The 21,930-nt window shown below is 42.4% G+C and overlaps 1 protein-coding gene across 1 annotated transcript in view; it reads left to right on the top strand.

The window, feature by feature from the left end:
- Positions 1-21,930, top strand: part of Prkce (protein kinase C epsilon) — a 486,225-nt gene that overhangs the window by 324,081 nt on the left and 140,214 nt on the right. The window contains exons 9-10 of the mRNA XM_046424887.2: positions 1,893-2,092; positions 6,456-6,629. Coding sequence (XP_046280843.1) covers positions 1,893-2,092; positions 6,456-6,629 — 374 coding nt within the window. The remainder of the gene's footprint in view (positions 1-1,892; positions 2,093-6,455; positions 6,630-21,930) is intronic.

The following is a 21,930-nucleotide window of genomic DNA, read 5'->3' as shown; positions in this document are numbered from 1 at the left end:
CTGAAACATCCCCAGGGAGCTTCAAGGAGATTGGGTCAAATGGTAGAGACCCCAAATAAAAGTGAAGTGACAATGGTGGCTTTTAGGCCTGGCTGCTGCCCAGCACATTGTCGGGCCCCACGCAGGGCATAGTACCTCTTGGGACTTCTGCTCTTACAGTTACCAGTCAGCGCAGGCACGAGAACTTCCCAGCAGTGATGTGATTGCTCAGGGATGGGAAAGCCCTCTTAGTCAGATATGGCATGCTTATAAAACAGAAATAAGCCACAGTTTCTCAGTCCTCCATTAGAAAAACTCAGAAAGACATTGTCTTCAAGCTCTGAGGCCCCCAACATCTAAGTTCTGCCTTCCAGAATCCACTTAATAACTGAGACTGACCCTGTGGTGCGACTAAGAGCCATCCTTAGTTCCAAGTGAGCGTTAGTAGGTAACTGCTGAATCAGTGTGGGGGTGACTGGGGTCTCAGAGGCCATCCCCATCTCTTTCCTCCCCAGTACAACTGCCCCACCTCCAAGGAACCCACTCCAGAGCTAGGAAGCTCTTCGGGTTCTTGAATGGGATTTTAGGACCTCCATCCTTCTGAAAAGAAGCTAAAGTTCTTTCTGTCAAGTGGCACTGGGTCACTCATGCCTGAATTGGGTTTCCAGGAGTAGTCTCTCTTCTCCTTCCATAATCCTGGTTATTCGTGAGCATCTTTTAAAATTGGCTTACCCTCAAACTACACATTTTTACAGACAGGTGTGCATGTTGGTGAATGAATTGCCAACTATAAAGCTTCTTCAAATAGAATAGGTCAAAGGATCACCCAATGTTATTGCTGCAGGTAATTCAGGTCACATACTCCAGGGGGGTGCGAGATTGTCTCATAGTTGTGAATTTGTCCTGAGGAATTCCTGCCCCATCAGAGATAAATTTGCAACACACGTCACTGTGGGAAGCAATTCTTTGTTAATGATAAGCCCATTGCTTGTTTTGTCAGTACCCTTGTGTGGCCTACTAGCTTTTAGAGAAAACCCAGCATCAAGGCCTTTTAAAGACCTGAGAAGGTAAAAGCTTCCTTGTCCCCTTCGATGGGATAATTATATCACCAATGATGACTGCCATGATGATTCTGGATAGTTTGACTTTTCAAAGGGAACTTAAAGGGTACTTGTTCCTTTCTGACTCTGCACAGTCCCAGTGAAGGCCTGGGTTCCTGTACTACACCTAGAATCACGGAATAGGCCACTAGTCAAAGGGGGCTTTCAAAGAGATAGCTGGCTCTGATATAATCCAAAGGGGTTTGATGGTGAGCGAGTGCTTCAAGGGCATTCAGTCTCCTTGAAGCTCCCAGGGGATGTCTCAGCCTTAAAATAAAACAGGAAAAGGCCTACACAGGTCAGAATAATTCCTACAAGTCTGGAGGTCCCATAGTACCATCAAATTATTTACGAATGGGTCAAATCTCTCTCTCTCTCTCTCTCTCTCTTTTCTTTTGGTACCAGGGATTGAACTCAGCAACATTGGCCACTGAGCCACATCCTCAGCCCTATTTTGTATTTTATTAGGGACAGGGTCTCACCGCGTTGCTTAGCACCTTGCTGTTGCTGAGGCTGGCTTTGAACTCGCAATCCTCCTGCCTCAGCCTCTCGAGCTGCTGGGATTATAGGCATGTGCCACCACACTCGGCCAAATCTCTTCTTTGTATACTGAAGCCTGGCTGTGCTTTAAGTGCCAGTGAACTTGCTGGACAAATGAAGGCACATACCAAGGGAAGCCGCCCTGGATTTGTTACTGTGAAGAACTGAAACCGGGTTAAGAGTTCATGTGGGACATTCTGAATGTGAAATCCTAATGGGAAAAGTCCATGAGGTATGTACTAATGCAATATCTTGTTACCCTCTGGTCCTTAGAACTAAAAGAACTTGAAAACAATATCCGGAAAGCCTTGTCGTTTGATAACCGAGGGGAGGAGCACCGAGCATCATCGTCCACGGACGGCCAGCTGGGGATCCCTGGTGAGAACGGTGAAGTCCGGCAAGGCCAGGCCAAGCGTTTGGGCCTGGACGAGTTCAACTTCATCAAGGTGTTGGGCAAAGGCAGCTTTGGCAAGGTCTGTGGTGCTCACGTGGAGCGCTGTGAATTTCTCACTGGTTGAATCTAAGATCCTTCTGTGTCAAGTGGAAATAGGCTGAGGCCAGGCACATAGGAGCCCTGGTTCTACTGTTAATTGGCTGTTGAACTTTCATATAGTCATTTCACCTCTTTAGGAAACACTTTTTCACATTTGTCATCCCGTAAGAGGGGGGGACAGAAGCCCTGTGGAAGATGTAAAAGGTTTTGTATGTTCTCAGCATCCACTGTCAAGAATAATATCAATGCCTGTCTTCCCTCCTCCAAGAGATCCATCTGTAGCTGTTATTTCATTGTGATGCATTTGAACACGAACTCTAGAGTTTCTGTTGTCCGTGAACTTAGGCTTCCGAACAAATCTTACCAAGGAGTACTTTGGAAGTTAAATGTTATTTAACTGATTTTTTTTTCCTACATGGGGCAAGAGAATCAAATAATTATCTCATGCCTTGGATCAGAGTCCTCTGCCCTTGGGGCTGTTCTCCATATCCTGCTCCCCACTGAGACGAACACAGTGGTGTGGGACTTACCTGTTGGTGTGCTCGATGAAGGATTAATAGTCAGTCACTGTTCTGATGGCTGGTGAGATGCAAAAATGCTCCCTGTTCATTTTAGAAAGATGAAGGGAGCCATAGCCTAGAAAGCTGGTTAGCATTTCAAATCAGACTCCTGATTGTCCCCTTGATCTTCTCAAAACCATGCCTGAAAGTCAATGAGAGTTCCCTTTCCAGAATCTTCCAGAGCAGAGAGTTCCTCCTCTGAGGACCAGACAGCTCCCAGAGGTCACACGGCCTCACATGTCCTGGGCACTTGAAAGCAGAAGCCTGTGGACCAGGCAGTTGGCCAGCCGCAGGCCCATTCCACTGTCCTCCAACATGAAGGGCTCTGGGAAGCCGCAGGGCACAGGGCCTGCTTTCCAGCCATCTCACCTGCTCCTATCTCACCCTGAGATCACTTGGCAGGAGAGTAACTGGGTAACTTAAATGCCACAACAGAAGCAATTACATTCTTTAGAGACAAGCTAAATAAGAAACAAACCCCAGGCCTCTGGCTTAGGCATTGACTTCAGGATGTGAGCAGGACCAGTTTAATTTTGAGCAAGATTCAAAGGGAACAACCATGCTCAAGAGTTTTGAGGCTTCTGTATGGTGGAGACAGGATTGGAAGTTTGATGACTCTGGAGCTCTAAAGTGGTGGTTTAGGAACAATCGCAGGCAAGGTTTAAGTCACTTTTAGAATCTGTATTTTTTGTGAGTGGTAAAAAGTCTTCATATTAACATCACAAATTCCCTGATGAAGTTTCTGGTGGCTGCTCTTTAGTTTTGACAGCTAACATTGGAATGCTGTCCTTAGGAGTTAGTTTTTCAAAAAGAGAAAGACTTGTGACATTTGTGGATGAGTGAGTGCAAAAATATACAGTGAAAGGAAAACTTCAAGAAAATAGACCTGCGAATTAGCTCTGGGAGGAGGGATCAAGTTTCCAGCTTGGAAGCTGAACAGGAAACCATAGAGACAGACCAGGGCAGATTGAACTGTATAAAGGTACCTACTTCCATTCAACAGGAAAAAATGGCAGAAAATTTTAACACAGGCTTAGGAAAAAACCTTGTAAAAAGTTAAGGTTTAGTATCTTTTATATCATCTATATACATATCTGTAAGAAAAATATAAGACAGCAAAAAACTGGACAAAGGAGACAAATAATTGACCCCAAAAGAAAAACAATTAGAAAATAAATATCTTAAAAGTTTCTTTGCATTGAGGCAACATTTCCAACCTGTTGAGCAAAAAACAAAAAAAAAAAAAGAAAGAAAGAAAAATAAAAAGACATTTTATTTTATTTTTTATATTTATTTTTTAGTTGTAGTTGGATACAATACCTTTATTTCACTTATTTATTTTTATGTGGTGCTGAGGATCGAACCCAGGGTCTCGCACGTGCAAGGCGAGCGCTCTACGGCTGAGCCACAACCCAGCCCAAGAAAAAGACATTTTAAGTGAAAACATGCAATGTCACAATGTCACCATGAGATGAAAATCCTTCTACATGGCTAGCAGCGTGTTGCTAGCCATCCTTTTTAAAAATCAGTGAGGAAACGTGAAAAATATCTAGTCATTAATCTGCTTCTAAAAATGTCTATTGTAAGGATGTAATGCAAGATATTTAAAAAATCATGTATAAAAATACTTAGTATACCTTATATAATATTTAATAATTAGATATAATAAGTTTCTAATATGAGGGAGATAGCTAAGTAAATTGTGGAATATATGCTTTGAACTGAGTAACAGTAACTGTGATAATGATGGAGACTCTGCAGAAAATGCTTATGAATTAATGTTTTTCTTAAAAAGGACAACCCTATATTTGCCATACCATAATTGCAAGTGTTATAGTACGTCTGAATCATCACTTAACAGATGTGAATTAAACTTTTCTACTTTCCCTGTACAAGCCAGTGATTAAAATTAATGAGTGAGTTGTAGTAGTTATATTAGGATGGGTGTTTTCCCTTAACATTTCTTTTCACTTTTTATTTTATTTTATTTGCAGTGGAATTGAACCCAGTGCCTTGCACTTGCCAGACACGCACTCTACCCCTAAGCTACAGCCCCAGCCCCCTAAACATTTTTCAATGCAGTCATAATATCTTTTTTTAAACTTTTAAATATTTTATTTTAATGTGTCTTAAATTATAAAATTTTTAAATTTTTTTTATTTGTTTTAATTAGTTATACATGTTAGTAGAATGCATTTATGCACTTTGATATACATAGATGGGATATAATTTCTCTTTTTTCTGAGTGTACATGTTGTAGAATCATATTGGTCATGCAGTTACATATATATATATATATATATATATATATATATATATATATATATAATGTCTGTTTCATTCTACTATCTTTCCTATTTCTATATCCCTCCCCTGCCCTCCCATCACTTCTCTCTACCTAATCTAAGGTAATGCTATTCTTCTCTAGTGCCCCCCTCCTTATTATGAATTAGCATCCGCATATTAGAGAAAACATTTGGCCTTTGGTTTTGTAGGATTGGCTTATTTCGCTTAGCATGATATTCTCCAACTCCAACTATTTACTGGCAAATTCCATAATTTTACTCTTCTTTAAAGCTGAGTAGGAGGCATCACAATACCAGACCTTAAACTATACTACAGAGCTATAGTAATAAAAATAGACATGTAGAACAATGGTACAGAATAGAGGACACAGAGCCAAACCCACATAAATATGGTTATATCATATTAGACAAAGGTGCCAAAAACATTCACTGAAGAAAAGATAGTCTATTCAATAAATGGTGCTGGCAAAACTGGAAATCCATATGTAGCAAAATGAAATTAAACCTCTATCTCTCACCCTGCACAAAGATCAACACAAAGTGGATCAAAGACTTAGGCACTGGAACAGAGACCCTGCACCTAACAGAAGAAAAAATAGGCCCAAATATTCACCACATTGGCCTAGGATCTGACTTCCTTAACAAGACTCCTAAAGCTCAAGAAGTAAAATCAAGAATTAATAAATGGAATGGATTCAAATTAAAAAGCTTTTTCTCAGCAAAGGAAACAATAAAGTGAGGAGAGAGCCTACAGATTGGGAGAAAATCTTTACCACATCCACTTCAGATGAAACATTAATCTCTAGGATATATAAAGAACTCAAAAAACTTAACACCAAAAAAACTCAAATACCCAATCAGTAAATGGACTAAGGAACTGAACAGACACTTCACAGAAGAAGAAATACAATTGATCAACATATATATGAAAACGTGTTCAACATCTCTAGCAATTAGAGAAATGCAAATCAAGACTACACTAAGATTTCATCTCACTCCTGTCAGAATGGCAATCATCAAGAATACAGGCAACAACAGTAAATGTAGGTGAGGATGTGGTGAAAAAGGTACACTTATACATCGCTGGTAGGACTGCAAATTGGTGCAATCACTATGGAAAGCAGTATGGAGATTCCTCAGAGAACTGGGAATGGAACCACCATTTGACCCAGTATCCCACTCCTTTGTTTATACCCAAAGGACTTAAAATCAGCACACCATAGTGGCACAGCCACATCAATGTTTATAGCAGCTAGACTATGGAACCAACTTAGGTGTCCCTCCATAGATGAATAGATAAGGAAAATGTGGTATATATACTCGATGGAATTTACTCAGCTTTAAAGAAGAGTAAAATTATGGAATACTATTTTAAATTAAATTTAAAAATAAGTTTTTAAAGTATTTGGTATTAACTTGTGTTCTGCCTTTGATTTCACATACACGTAGTGATGGGGATGATTTTGATTGATTATAGGTCATGTTGGCAGAACTCAAGGGCAAAGATGAAGTATATGCTGTGAAAGTCTTAAAGAAGGATGTCATCCTTCAGGACGATGATGTAGACTGCACGATGACAGAGAAGAGGATTTTGGCACTGGCACGGAAACACCCATACCTAACCCAACTCTATTGCTGCTTCCAGACCAAGGTATGTTTACCAAGAAGCTAGCTGGCGGCCATCTTGGGGAAGTACTGTAGGACATTGGTATCTGGACTGTCAGGTAAAGTATCCATTTTAGACCTTCGACATTCCGTTCTTCCCTCAAAGACTTTATAAGGTGAAACATATTTTACCCTTGAAGAGATCAGGATGTATTTGAACACCATCTTCTTTTTAAGGACACGGGATTTTCCATTCAAGGTTGTGCTTATGAAGGATTTTAGGGTCTGGGTCCTGGGAGGATGAGGATTGGGACTGGTAGAACTCCTTGCAGATGTAGCTTGCAGATGTAGCCCATGGCTAAACCCAATATTTGTTCATTGAAAAACCAACAAGTGTGATGTAGCCTTGCTCGGCTCCTGACTTTCTGTCACTCGTTGAATCACTTAATTTCTGTTTTGCTTTCTGGTCAAAAGAAAAAGAGTAACTTGTGTAATGTCATAGGAGGTAAAGGATGTAAACAGTTGCTTAAAATTCCACAGTGAAATGCAGATGTTAGGTGGCATTTTTAGATTCACTCTGTAGGTGCCTGAGAACCAGAAGGTGGTGGTGGAGAAACGATACAGTCTTAACTACATTGCAGAGTCTGATCTCTGATTTGGTACTTACTCTTAACAAAGAGAAGGAACCCACATTCTTCAAGAAGCTCCTATTTTATTTTTCTTTTCTGTGGGGATAGGGGCAGGTTAAAGTTTTCTATGGATATATTATGGATTTGCAATGTTTGGCTTCTTTAGAAAACAAAAATGACCAAATCCCAAGCTCCTATCTGTGCCAGTCTGGAGCCCAGACAGTGAAGGCTGGAAACATGGGGAGGGGTTTTGGCTCTTTGATATACTCTCACCACCCTGTTGCAAATGCCAGTCTTCCCACTTAGAATTCAATAATTACTCATTCAGAAATTTTTTTTTATTTGATTGAATCTTTCTCATGTATCTAGTATTGTGTCAGGTGCTAAAGATACAGTGGTAAACAAGACCAGTCTTTGACCTCAGGGATTTTACAATCTCTTTGGTTTACAATTACCCCAAGGCTGTTTCCCAGAACCCTAATCACTTGAGAAACTGTAAGCATGAAGGACTCTGTGGCTATGGATGGGAACATTGCAATTTGGACCTCTCTTGTGGAGACTCCACACATATTTGCTTATTGGAGTCCCTGAGAAGATCTACAGTGAAAAAAAGAAAAAGATTACCTTTGTTTAATCTACTATTTCCCAACTGATCTGATCCCAAATCCCATCTCTCTCTCTCTCTCTCTCTCTCTCTCTCTCTCTCTCTCTCTCACACACACACACACACACACACACACCCCTAATCCACAGTGAGAAATACTGATCTAATGGAATTTGTCCTATTTCTCAGATCTCTTAGGAGAATATGAAATAGCTTCTGAAAAATCTCAGTCATTCTGCTCATCCTCCAAAGATACATACACACACACACACACACACACACACACACATATATATATATATATATATATATATATATATTTTTTTTTTTTTTGCTATGAAACAACAAAGACCCTGCTGAATAAAAATCTACTCCTTTTTAGGACTCAGCGGCCACCCTTGTTTTTGCTCTGTTATGGTATACCCAGCAGTGCCAGGTCAGTGTGAGCACATATGTGTGTGTACAAACGGGAGTCCAAGATGGTAATAGAGCCTCAATGATGGAGGCTAATTTTCTCTTTTCTCCACTATAGCTTAGTTCTAGATTTATGAGAAATGTATGATATCTATTTATCTTTATTTTCTTGGTACTGATCACAGGATCTTACACTGGCTGGTGCTCACTATCAGAATCAGACTTGGGAAAATAAGTCTGTTTGGTTTTTTTGGTGGGGAGTGATGTACTGGAGATAGAACCCAGGGGTGCTCTACCACTGAGCGACACCCCAGCTCTTGTCATTTTATTTTGAGACACAGGGTCTCACTAAGTTTGCCCAGGCTAAACTTGAACTTGCAATCCTCCTGCTTCAGCCTCCCAAGTATCTGGGGGTGACGGGTCTGCACCACCACACCCACCAAAGTAAAGTCTTTTGCCTGGAGCCCCTCCACATTGGCACAGTCAGACCTGGCATCTCATTTGGCCTCTGGGGTCCCACTCCAGCGTGGCCTTGCTCTGGTAGCACAGTGCTACTTCTTCTGCCTGAGCGAGTGCAGGGTCCCTTCTGTGAGGGAACTCATCTGCCTCCCTGCCCCTGAGGACACCTCTCCCACCTACCTAATGTCACTTCCTCGGCAAGGAGCCACACTGGCATTCTTTCTTTGAACACACTGCCCAAAGGTCCAGCGTCCTGGGAGGAGACCACCCACTTGTGAGGACTCTGAAGCGCCTATATATGATGGATCTTGGGGAGCCACAGTTGAAGGTCACCATGGTGAATGAGGAGGAGAGGAATGAGTAGTAGCTTCAGTGCCAGCAGTGTATCCTCTCTGCATTGCGGAAGATCAAGGCCAAGGTCCTCACTGTGTGGCAGTTTCAAACACAAAATGGTATTGACTGACCCCATGGAGGAATGACACCTTCGTCTGCAGCAAAGTAGTAATCAAACTGGATTTTAGCGTCTGGGTGATGGAGGATGAGGATTGGGAGAGAAGAAGCTGTAGTTCTGAGGTTTACTGGCTCTTCAGGGCAATGCCAGGCAGCCACGGTTACAGGAGCAGCTTGGTCCCCTCTCCCATGCATGGCAACTCAGTAGGACACCTTTACATAACTCATGTGGATTCATCTAATTTTTAAAAAGCACATCATAATTTAACCCCACTGAATAACTTGATGAACTAATGAAGGGAACCTCATGAAGAATCATCTTATAGACCCCCCCCAGTCTAACTTTTAAATTGTGACATTTCCTAGGTGACCAGTAGTCATGTTTTTATTTCATTTTGTTTTATTTTTTGGTACTAGAGATGGAACTCAGGGGTTCTTGATCACTGACCAACATCCCCAGCCCCTTTTGTTTTTTATTTAAAGACAGGGTCTCACTGAATTGCTTAGCACCTCACTGTTGCTGAGGCTGGCTTTGAACTCTCAATCCTCTTGCCTTAGGATTGCAGGCACCAGATGACTTTTAAATGGATAACATTAAGCTATTGTCAGGAGTGGTTCACTTTTCCCCCTGTCTCTCACACAACTCTTTTCTTGCTTAAGAAAAAAGTTATGGGCTTTAATTATTTCAATGAATATAAAGTATTTATTGTGCATCTACCATGTGCTAGGCCCAGTCCTAGATTCTGAGACTACAGAGCTAAAACATGTCCACTCTAGATTCATAGAGATTGTGTGGCTGTGTACCCACTGGCCAGTTAAGAGTGATGTTCCACAGCATGGCAGCTCTGCCCATGGAGCCATGTAGATTCATCTCAAGTTCTGCAGAAGGCAGCAGGGAAAACTTCCTGGCAAAGGTAGAACCTTACCTGGGCCCTGAAGCATGGGTAACATTTGGAAGAGGGTAAGGCCAAGATGGCTGTTAAAACCTAGAAGTTATCTCCCTGGATCTCACATCCATTTTATTTCCAGTGCTGGAACTCACCAACCCTGGATCCTGCTTCTTCCAAGGAAATGATATGAGGAAGGGAGAGGAAGAAAGCAAGGGTATTTAGAAAATAAGGGAAAAAAAATTCCTGCCTCTGTGAGATCAGATACTGAGAGGACACGTAGTATAGGGAGCCCTCTTGTTGTGCGGAGGCACACTACTGGACTCGGAAAGTCATGGGCTTGGTCAGGGTCAGATTCAGCCCTATAAGTGATTTCAGGAATTGTCTATCCTGGTTCCATTCACCCACTGACTGTGAGGGATAGGAAAGCCACCGAGAGGTAGATTTGTTTTGTTTTTGTTGTTACAGGAAATAAAATTCCCAGGCATTTTCAGATTCTGTGTATTTGTATTTTATGATCTTCATTGCGAAACCATCCCCTCCAACTGGATCCCACAAAACCTGCCTTGAATAATTCCACCCATGATTTGTCCTCCGTAAAACTTGGGAGCTCCATACAGTCCTACCATCCCCCACCCTCTGGCATTTCCTGCCAGGCCTGGGAAGCCAAATCCTGGAGAGTATCCCTGCAGAGGATACAGGGGCTGGACTCCTGCAGGATCTCCCCGGGCCAACCCTAGGGGGAAGCGCAGCACAGAAAATCCTTAAAATCAACTGGAGACATTTTTCAAAATGTGATTGAATGACCCCTGTGAGCAGGGGGAGAGCTGCTGAGGATTGCTGACAGTATAGGAGAAAAATTATAGTTTCAAGGAACTCCGGTGTTTGTTTAGACTATTCACGTAGAAGAACAGCAAATCCAAGAAAAAAAAAAGTTGTTAGTAGATTTTTTTTTTTTAAGAGATGGAGATGGCAGATAGAACTGAAGGAGCTGAGGAAGCAGGGCGGCTTTCCTACTGACCTCGCTGTCTGTCAGGGCAGCAGCCCTTGAAGAGTGTGAAGGGTTTTGACCCCATGTGGTGCGTGCCTGGGAGAATAGATGGAAATGTGCAGAGCCACCAGCCCATCTGCAGATTAGGCAGCTGCCCAAGGATCCATGTGCTCGCCAATAAAAGATTTCATATGGAGGTGGTGTCAGTAATTTCTAACAGAGTCCAGTGAATGAGTCCTTGGGGCTGCAAGAGGCTTCCCATTGGTGAGAATTTATCTATTAATTTATTTTTGAGTTGTAGATGGACACAATACTTTTATTTAGTATTTTTTATATGGTGCTAGGGGTTGAACCTAGTATCTCGCCCGTGCTAGGCAAGCGCTCTATCACTGAGCCACAATCCCAGCCTCCCTGGAATCACTTTTATCCAAGTGAGTCAGACTCCTAGAAGTTCTATCTATGGCTGCTGAAGACCATCCTTTCCCCATAGTGGGCTGGACACCAACACTGTTGTCCCATCAGCCAGCTGACACCTGTCACTGAAGGCCCTTGCCCTGCAAACTCATGTAGCAGAGCAAAACTTTGATGAGAGGGCCTGTGGCCAGAGTCTGGGACAGCTTGGTGCCCTGGGGGGCACTGGAGGATGAGAGTGTGATGGCGGGATCTCCATGGGGAGCCATTGACAGGCCAGGAGAGTTCCAGCCCTGCAGAGAAACACCACAGGCTTTCACAACCAAGGAGGCCTCAAGGAGTGGCAGCAGGCCTTCACTGGGTCTGAGAGCATCCTGGAGTTCATTCTGGTCACTTTGCTTATGAAGAAACCTTGCATTCGAATAGGTCAGTTGCTTTTAAAAATGCCTTCACTTCTATCAGTCACCTCTCATCTACCAAGTAGTGTCTCTGCAAAGTATGGGCACTTTCTTTTCTTTTTTTTTTTAATTGTGGCAAAATACACCTAATATTTACCCTCTTAACTATTAACTCACTTGCAGTGGGATAAAGTGCATTCATCATATTGTGCAACCGTCACCACCAGCCCTTTGCATCTTGTAAAACAGAAACTCCATACTCATTAAACAAGAACTCCTCATCCCCACTCCCTCCCACCTGCCCCTGCAACGGCTATTCCAAATGCTTCATTCAAATGGAGCTATACAGTAGTTATCTTTTTGTGACTGGCTTATTTTCTTAGCATAGTGTCTTTAAGATCCATTCCTGTTGTGGTTTGTGTTGGAATTTCCTTTTTAAAGGCCAAATAATATTCCATTGTTTGTCTATACCACATTTTATACACCCGTTCATCCACTGACAGATACTTGGATTTCATTTTAGGTATTACACATAATGCTGTGAAATGTGTGTCCATGTATCCCTTGGCGATCCTGCTTTCAGTTCTTTTGCCTATATGCCTTGAAGTGGGACTCCTGAATCACACCGTAGTCCTATTTTCCACTGTGTCTGTACCATTTTGCCTCCAGTGGATGTGAAGTTATAAGGATCCCGATTTCTCCACTACCTTGGCAATGTGTTACTTTCTGGGTTTGTTGTTGTTGTTGTTGTTATTGTTTTCTTTGCTTTTCTGTTGGGCAGTAGCCATCCTGATGGGTGTGAGCTGGTGTCTCAATTTCCCTAATCATTAGTGGCCCCTCCTTTTTATAGTTGAGAAAACTGAAGCCCTGTGAGGTCTCATAACTTGTTTATAACAGAACCCAGATTGGAATTGGGGTTTCTCAGCAGCCTTTGTTGTTCACACTGTTTTTCAGCCTCCGACTCTTCCCTCCTGTCCAAGTTCTCTACCTCACATAGTCTCACCCCCAGATTCCTTCTCCCAAGTCCCCACTTACTGTACCACAGAGAAAGGATTGGAGGTGAAGGCTTAGTTTTCCTTGGACTCAAATGAGATTGGAATGAAAAACACAACCCACAATTAATGCCCCTTAAGCCGGTGAGATAGCGGGGTCAGCCTTGTTTCTGGAAATATTTTCATTTTCTGAAATTGCAAGAGACAAGGGAGGAGAAAGGGGGCCTGGGCACAGGAGTCTGACCCTGTGTGTCAGCTCAGCCCCCTCAACTATTGGCTTATTCTTCTAGAGCCTCTGGTTTTCATATTGGGTTTTGTGGAGTCCCTCGTTGCTGTCATGTCTGTGTGTGCATGTGAGTGTGTGTGTGTGCATGTATTTGTGGACATGTATGTGGACACACACGCCCTGTGGATGCTAGACTAGTACTTGGCCCTCCGCTTCCTCCATCCGGCAGAGTAGCCCCACTTCTCCCGGCTTCCCGTGTCAGTGTTCCGAGAAAGATAATATTTAAAGAAAGGATTTCACCTTGAGTAAAAGGTTTAAAACCACCACAGCTGTGAGTGACAGACCTGCCTGGGTCTTTTTATTTCTTGGTGCAGGGGATTAAACCCAGAGGTGCTCAACCACTGAGCCACATCCCCAACCTTTTTTATTTTTTGAGACAGGATCTCACTAAGTTTCTTAGGGCCTTGTTAAACTGCTGAGGCTGGCTTTGAACTCACAATCCCCCTCCCTTAGCCTCCGGAGCTGCTGGGATTACAGGAGCGTACTACCCTGCCCTGCTGGTGTAGGTCTGATGATTTTTTTTACCTACCAATATATAATCTGATTATGTATGTGGATCCATTAAAATGGGCACATTCTGGAAAGCCAGGTAGAGATGGGATTTTGGAAGCAGATGCAAGGTCTGCCTTTCTCATGTTCAGCACGAGCACTCTTTCATTTGATTGCATCACTAACTAAAAGTGAGGACCCACTCTGTCAGTTAGAGAAGCCTATGATAGAGAGAATGTGACTGGGATATGACACCACTCCATTGATCATGGAATCCACTCTGTACCAGAACATTTTTAAGTGCCATTGGGAGATGACTGGGGCAGGGACTCATATGTTCAAGGAGAAATGACATGAGATATAGCAAACAGTGACTTGGAATAAAGGCTGTATGTGTAAAAGAAAGGACGGTCTTACACTTACTGAGCACCTATTACATGACAGGACTTGTGCAGAGCTAATTTCATAAGTCTTCTCTAAGTCCCATGGGGTATAGGTGTGGTTGCCAGTTCTTTGGTCAGATGAGGAAACTGAGACCAGGGAGGCTCAGCCACTTGGTCAGGATGGCACAGAGGCAAATGAGACAGCTGGGATACACATCAGTAATCCCACCCTTGCCTCCTGGGGGAGAGAAGCGCCACTATGGGGCAGAGTAGATGAGACACACGCTTTGTCCCCTGTGACTGGGTAGGGGAGGAGAAAGGGGCACAGAAGGTTCAGAGAGGGAGGAGTCTGCGGGAATGGATTCCTAACGCCAGAATATGCTGGAACAGGAGGCTCACCCTGGGAAGTGGTGAGAAAGACAACTCTGTGAGGAGATTCTGGCTGAGTTGTGGCGGCATTGTGACAGTGTCAGGCGAGGCGTCCGGGCTTACTTTGGAAGAGGACTTCTTGAAGGCATATAGGAAGTGCTGCTTTAGTGCATGTGCCAGCTCTGTGGAGCAGGGATGAAAGGGAAAGATGCAGAGAGAAGGGCCAGGAGGTAGTTTTAGGAACCCAGGAATATCCATCCAGGCTGTGCAGAAGGCTTCAAAGGAAGTGACGGAGACATTTCTCTTCTTGCATCTGGAAAGGCCAGCCTGCTTATGAGGAAAGCATAGTACTCTAGAAAATATTGACTAGGGAGCCCTGGACAGATTAGAAATAGGGACTTAGATCACTGCCAGTGGCAGTAAGTGACCTGCTCTGTCCTAAGGTGTCATTTGCTCACTGTTCAATGGGTACATAATGATCCAATCTGAATAAAAAGTTTTCATCTTGAAATCTAAAACCAGAGGTCCAAGTTATCTAACCCGTTCACCAAACAAAGCCAGTTTCCTCATGGCTGACGTCAGACCTCCCAATCTCTTCCCAACACCCGCCATCTATTGGGTTTCAGGATTTAGCGTGTCTATTTTTAGACTGTGGTCAGATGTTTTCCACAGGGAAAGTCACGTGGCCTTTTCTGGAGAAGCTTCTACCTCGTGTATTGAAATCACTCAGCTGGAGTGGCCTTCCTCCTAGAACCTGAACTTTTTGTTCCAGTGGTCTCTGGTACTTCAGATAACCCCGCTGGCCCTTCCTGCTCTGACTGGAAATCTTGCCAGGTGGGGGGTACGGCCCACTGGGCCCTGGGAGTTCACGAGTGCCCTGTCGATCTGCAGAGAGCCTGGGAGACCGTGAAGAGGGCACCCGGAGTCATCAGTCTCTGGTTTAGCCCAGATTCCGCCACTGAGGTGGCTCTGCGACATTTCTCTGGGCATTGATTTCCTTGTTCCCACTCAAAGATGGAGCAGGGGTTGGGGGGGGACCCATGAGAGTTCAGACTCTGGGGTTTATCAGATGCCCCCCAGAATCTGATGCTAAAGACCTGTGAACATGTGACTCAGTGGAGCCACAGGAGACTAGGCCAGATGCAGCGGTTGCTGATGAGATGAAGATGACGATGACATTAGTGAGCAGAGCTTCTGCCCGGTGCTCAGTTCAGTGAATGCTCCTCCCCTGATCAATACCTTGATGCTTGCAAGACTGTCATTCTACACACCAGGTTACAAACTCAGCACTCTTTCTTTCTTTTAATTTTATTTTTTTTAAATTTTTTTATTGATTTTATATTTTAAATACACGACAGCTGAATGTATTACAATTCTTATTACACATATAGAGCACAGTTTTTCATATCTTTGTCTAAAGTATGTTCACACGTTCACACCAATTCATGCCTTCATACATGTACTTGGGTTTTTTTTTTTTACATTACAATTCTTATTACACATATATACCAGAATTTTTCATATCTCTGTTTGTAAATAAAGTAAGTTGATACCCAATTCGTGTCTTCATACCTATACTTTGAATAATGATGTCCATCACATTCCACCATCTTTGCTAATGCCCTGCCTCCTCCCTTTCTCTGTCCCCCCTCTCTTCCCTGTCTGGAATTCATCTATTCGTCTCCTGTTCCCCCTCCCTACCCCACTATGAGTCAGCCTCCTTATATCAGAGAAAACATTCGGCATTTGTTTTTTTGGGATTGGCTAACTTCACTTAGCATCATCTTCTCCAACGCCATCCATTTACCTGAAAATGCCATGATTTTATTCTCTTTTATTGCTGAGTAATATTCCATTGTATATATATGCCACATTTTTTTTTATCCATTCATCCACTGAAGGGCATCTAGGTTGGCTCCACAGTTTAGCTATTGTGAATTGTGCTGCTATAAACATTGATGTGGCTGTGTCCCTGTAGTATGCTGTTTTTAAGTTCTTTGGGCAAAGACTGAGGAGAAGGATAGCTGGGTCAAATGATTGTTCCATTCCCAGATTTCCAAGGAATCTCCATACTGTTTTCCATATTGGCTGCAGCAATTTGTAGTCCCACCAGCAATGTATAGGTGGACATCCTCACCAACACTTATTGTTGTTTGTCTTCATAATAGCTGCCATTCTGACTGGAGTGAGATGATATCTTAGAGTAGTTTTGATTTGCATTTCTCTGATTGCTAGAGATGATGAGCATTTTTTTATATATTTGTTGATTATTTATATATATTCTTCTGAGAAGTGTCTGTTCAGGTTCTTGGCCCCAATCAACACTCTTTCTTTCTTTTAAAATTTCTTTTTTAGTTGTAGATGGATACAATACCTTTATTTTATTTATTTATTTTTATGTGGTGCTGAGGATCGAGCCCAGTGCCTCACACATGCTAGGCAAGTGCTCTACCATTGAGCCACAAGCCCAGCCCCTGACTTTTTTTTCTTTTTTCTTGACTGTACTAAGGATTGAACGCAGGACCTCACACAGGCTGGGCTAACTGATCTACCACTGAGCTACACTCTCAGCCCTTCATTTATTTATTTTTATTTTTTATTTTTTGAGACAGGCTCTCACTAAGTTGCCCTAGCTAGCCTGGGATTTGAAATCTTCCTGTCTCAGCTTCAGAGTAACTGGGAATACAGGTGTGTCCCACGGCTCCCAGCTGTCAAACAGCTTCAAAGACTAATGGGCCTATCTCAGAAGATCCATCCGAAGGTATTAAAACTGTCTCTTTAAAGCACAACACAGTTTCTACAACACGATGGGCACAAAATCTTTTAGTTTCTGTCTTATCCAATAACAGTTTCAATGTCCTTTATGCAAATAGGCCCCAATTGGAGTAAGAGCTTTGCCGTGGTCCTCTTCGCCCACATTGTCTAACCTCTCAGTCATCTAGTCATCTCACAAGTGCTTGGTGAGGGGGGCATGAGTAAGAAATGACTAAGAGCTAGCCCCTTCCCAGAAGAAGTTAGACCCAGCTAGAATATGAATGCTGTGTTAGAACATATTTGTTTCTCAATTATAAAATCTATTAATAAATTTAGAACTGTAACTAGTTAGTGTGAAGGTCACATCTTTGGCTCTATGTCCCTAGGTAGCTTGTGTTTCTGACTGCTCGACCCGGAGCTTGAACTGGGGCTAAGTCAAGTCAATCACCAGAACAGTGGCTTCTTGCAGCTTCTCTGAATGCTTTGGTTCATCCACAAGATTCCAGTGAATTCCTACAGGAATCTGTCTCCTTCCTGTCGTTAAGGGAGGTCACAGATTGGGACTGGTTCTTTAGTGTAGGGGAGATGGTTACTAGTTCCAGTTAAGAACACTGTGGACTGTGGACAAAGCTGCCCTCCTGGTAGTTTTCTTTAGAGGCTGTTGATATTTCTGGAAGGGGAGAAGGATCATCTAGGTGGGCTGGTCATTGACATCTATTTCAGCGCTATCCTTGGCTCAATAATAATGATAATATAGGCAAAAACTTATATAGTGCTCTGTGTGTGTACGGTTCAATTTCAAGCATTTTGTATATATTAGCTCATTTAATCACCCCAACAACCGTATGAAGTAGGACTATTACCCAAGGGAAGTCACACAATTGGAAGTGGCTGAGCCTGGATTCAAACCCCGTTGCCTTTCAGCAACTTCATTTTGTTTGAATGCCCAGAACAGATTAGATTGAGAAGTGATGAACACAAATCCAAATCCCAAGACATGTAAGTAAAATGGCGGTTGATTACAGTGGGCTGACCAGACTACAGAGGCAGTGTTGCCCCATGTACCTGGAATGCTCTTTAGGACTAGGATTTTGGGCAACCCAAGTTGTACAGAGAAAGCAGAAGAAGGAAAAGCAGACTCTCTCCTTCTTGTTAGGAGGACATTATTATCATTATTATTATTATTATTGCAGAGACACTATAGAAAGTTGAAGCACCCACTTTTGGAGCATTGGAACATTTTGTTTTTGTCACAACTTTCCAGAGAGAATGTCAGGATGGATCACTGGCAAAAAGAATTTTCTCAGTTGGCCCCCTTAGGAGGTACAGGTTAACTTCTCTTTTGGGCCAATACCATAGTCACTTGGGATTCACAGCTGTGTGTAATCCATTTATCAGGGACACTCACGTGCAGGTTGCTAGGGAACTAAGCTCATTACCTGGCTCTGGCTTTTAGAGCTGAGCCTGCAGCTCTGAGGCTGGATTTGGCCTTCCCTTGTCCTCCAGAAGTAACTAGAAGGTACAGTAGAGTTCTGTGGATCTCTGAGCATAGTTGGGGAAAGTGATCTTTGTTCTCATTGTTTCCATTACTGTTTATCTGACCCATGCTAATTTGTTGCTATTTGTTTTTCAAGTAATAGCTTAAATCCAACCTCCTTGATCAAGCTTTAACTTATGAACACTTTTTGGCTTCATCAATGTTAACACTAAAAACACACCAACAACCAAATAAAACACATTGCTATAAATGTTGAAATACTTCCACAGTCTAAAGAGCTTAGTTCCCTAGCAACCTGCGCACGAGTGTTCTGATATAGATTAGCAACAACCAAATAAAACACATTGGTATTAATGTTAAAAGACTTCCACAATCTAATTTACCCAGCTTTTAAAATTTCTTTCAGGGAGTTTATTAGAGACTTGGGAAATATTTTTTTTTTTGATATGTGTAAACTGGTGTTAAACTTCACAAGGAAATACAAATAGGATCCAATAGAAGAAAACTTGAAAATAAAAATCTGTCTTTGGTGTGAATTGTTAACCTTACTAAAGCCAACTCCTACTATAATACATTTACAAAGGAATTCACTAGAAAATTCCCTGGTTTGGCAAGACCATTTGTATTGCTGGATGGGGTGGTCAAGGTGTTAGGCAGAATAACTGAACCCTGATGTTTTAAGAACAGAGCAGGAGAGGCAAGACACCTGGAACAAGCCCTTTCCATCTGAGAGAAAGAGTTCTGCTTCAGTATATACCAGTCAGTATTGATTTGTATTCCTGGTGCAGCTTCAGTTTAGTACCAGATATTTCCCGAGATAGAAAGAGACACAGTCCTTGTCTGTAGAACTTCTGGTCTACCCAGGGAGGTAAGGCTAGCCCAGGTGGATCAGAGAATGAAACATGATTCTGTATGAAAATGAGCAATGCAGAAATTATTTTAGAATCAAAGAAGAGAGATGAGTGGGCTTGGGAGGTAGGCATATTCCTATGAGTTGGAGAAAACCAAGGAACATCATGCTGTTCTTTCAGGGACCCACTCCTGTCACATGGGAAGGACTCTTTTACAGGACCTTGGGTCTTATCCTCAGACACACAAGAGTGAGAGCCCATCAGATCAAGGGGATTGGTTCAGAGGAGTCCTGTCATGTGGAAAGGAACAGCCCCTGGTGGAGATAGACGTGGATGTTTATGTGGCTTAGATCCTCCTATGCAGCCCCCTGGCCTTGCATTGTCTGTGCTGCATTAAAACCACATTAATCTTGGGGGGAGGACTAGCCCATTACCATGAGAACCAGAGAGCACCTATGCTCTAGGCAGTGGATCAATCCTGGAAGTCAGTAGCTTGTGGATGGCATCGACAGAATAAATCGGAATCTTCAGATATTTGAAATGATAGGTAGATGCGTCTGGCACAAAAACTGATTCCTGTGCATCTAAATGTCCCAGGAAGGATGGGTTCTGTTTGGCTCTTTGAACTAAGTGTTAATTCTTGAAACACTGAGTTTAGCATAAAATGCAGATATTCAGATTTGCCTTACTCCCTTTTGGGAAATGATACTAACAGTATGCAGAATAATGGGAGTCAGAATCCTATCTGATCCGAGCAGATAGGCATTTATGCAGGGGAGGATACAGAGTTATAGAGCTATGTTGAAAACTATGCGAATTATTCAAAGTTTAATGTGAAAATGTGAAACTTAAAAATTCCACCTCCATCAAAAGGGCCATTTAGACTTCATGAGAGAGAAAGACTGCAAAATTAACAAGAATGTAGCTCTTGGAAAAAAGTTACCTATTTTGGAAGATGGTATCTGAAAGATTTGACCATGTTTCTTTGATCTTTAAACTTACCAAAAATGTCACTTTCATGTCAGGAAATAAAATTTGGATTGAAAAGGCAGGGGGGCTGGGGTTGTGGCTCAGTGGTAGAGCGCTTGCCTAGCATGCATGAGGCACTGGATTCGATCCCTGTGCTTCATGCATGCTTAAAAATAAACAAAATAAAAGTATCATGTCCATCTACAACAGAAAGAAAGAAAGAAAGAGAGAAAGAAAGAGAGAGAGAGAAGAGAAAGAAAGAAAGAAAGAGAAAGAAAGAAAGAAAGGAAGGAAGGAAGAAAGAAAGAAAGGAAGAAAGAATTAGGCCACTATCTCCCTAAATGTGACAGACAATTTGCAAGAAAAAAACAATGCTGTGTGTCATAATATATGGAGAATGTTTGAGGGATGTTTTTCAAGGTCTTTTAAAGGAGAAAGAGGGATCTCTTAAGAATAGAGGCCTGGAAATATAAAACAGGGCTGGGGATGTGTCTCAGTGTTCAAGTGCTCCTGAGTTCAATCCCCACTACCAAAAAAAAAAAAAAAAAATAGAGGCCTGAATCATAATAACTGGTGATTAAAAGGGGGACACACAGACAAATGGTAGAACAAAAGAAGTAAGTCCCAGAAAGATATGTGCAGCATGATTCCATGGGTAGAAAGTTCCCAAACAGTCAAAGCTAAGCATATCATTTAGGCTTAAATATATAGATGATGAAACTAGAAAGACATCAACACAGTGATGACTGGTGATTACTCCAGGTGGGGGCAGAGAGGGGAAGATGTAATCAAACAGGTTGGGAAAGGCTTCCAGGGAATAGCAGGCATGGGATTGGCCAATGTAGGTCATGGTTAAAAGGGACTTTATTTGATTATTCTTTAAAATATGCATGTATGTTTATATGCTCTTCTGTGAGTATATTTTACAATGAAGGGAAAAGGAGAACGAGACCATGAAAGTTTTCCAACTTTTTCATACATTAACATTTTAATAGATAACATGCCCTCAAAAAAAATAAAATCCTAACTTTAATAAAAGCTGAGGTTGAGGACAATGTCTGCTGTCATGATGTTGCTATTGAAGTTTTGATTTTCCTGTTGTCTTTGGCAGTGAGGGCTGTCTCAAGGACAGGAAGCCTGGCAACTGGTCACATGGTCTGTGTAACTGGAAGGATGCAGCCTAGGCCCTTGGCTTTTCCCAAGACAAGGCCACAATGGGGCTGCACACTGGAGGTTCACCTTCAGCTGGGCCTAGAGCCCTGCTCTTGATGGCTGAGAATTCTTAAGGAGTAACCCTGCCCAGGCCCAGCCTCAGCACGCAGCTCTGACTAGGAGAGAAATCCTTCCTGGTTGCCACAACTTTGGTGTTTCTCAGTATTTTTCTAAGCCACGTTTTATAGCTAACAAGATGTAGCAAATGTTGCATTTGGCACTGAGTGTTGTGAACACCAGCGGCATCTTTCCATTTTTACCTATAAAATTATAAATGAAATAAACTTTTCAGCTGTACACA

This window comes from Marmota monax, unplaced genomic scaffold (assembly GCF_021218885.2).
Source record: "Marmota monax isolate L192 unplaced genomic scaffold, Marmota_monax_Labrador192_F-V1.1 WCK01_AAM20220418_F8-fsc00015, whole genome shotgun sequence".
In the NCBI taxonomy this organism is placed as follows: Eukaryota; Metazoa; Chordata; class Mammalia; order Rodentia; family Sciuridae; genus Marmota; species Marmota monax.
Note: the sequence above shows the minus strand (reverse complement) of the source record. Positions and strands in the feature narration are given on the sequence as shown.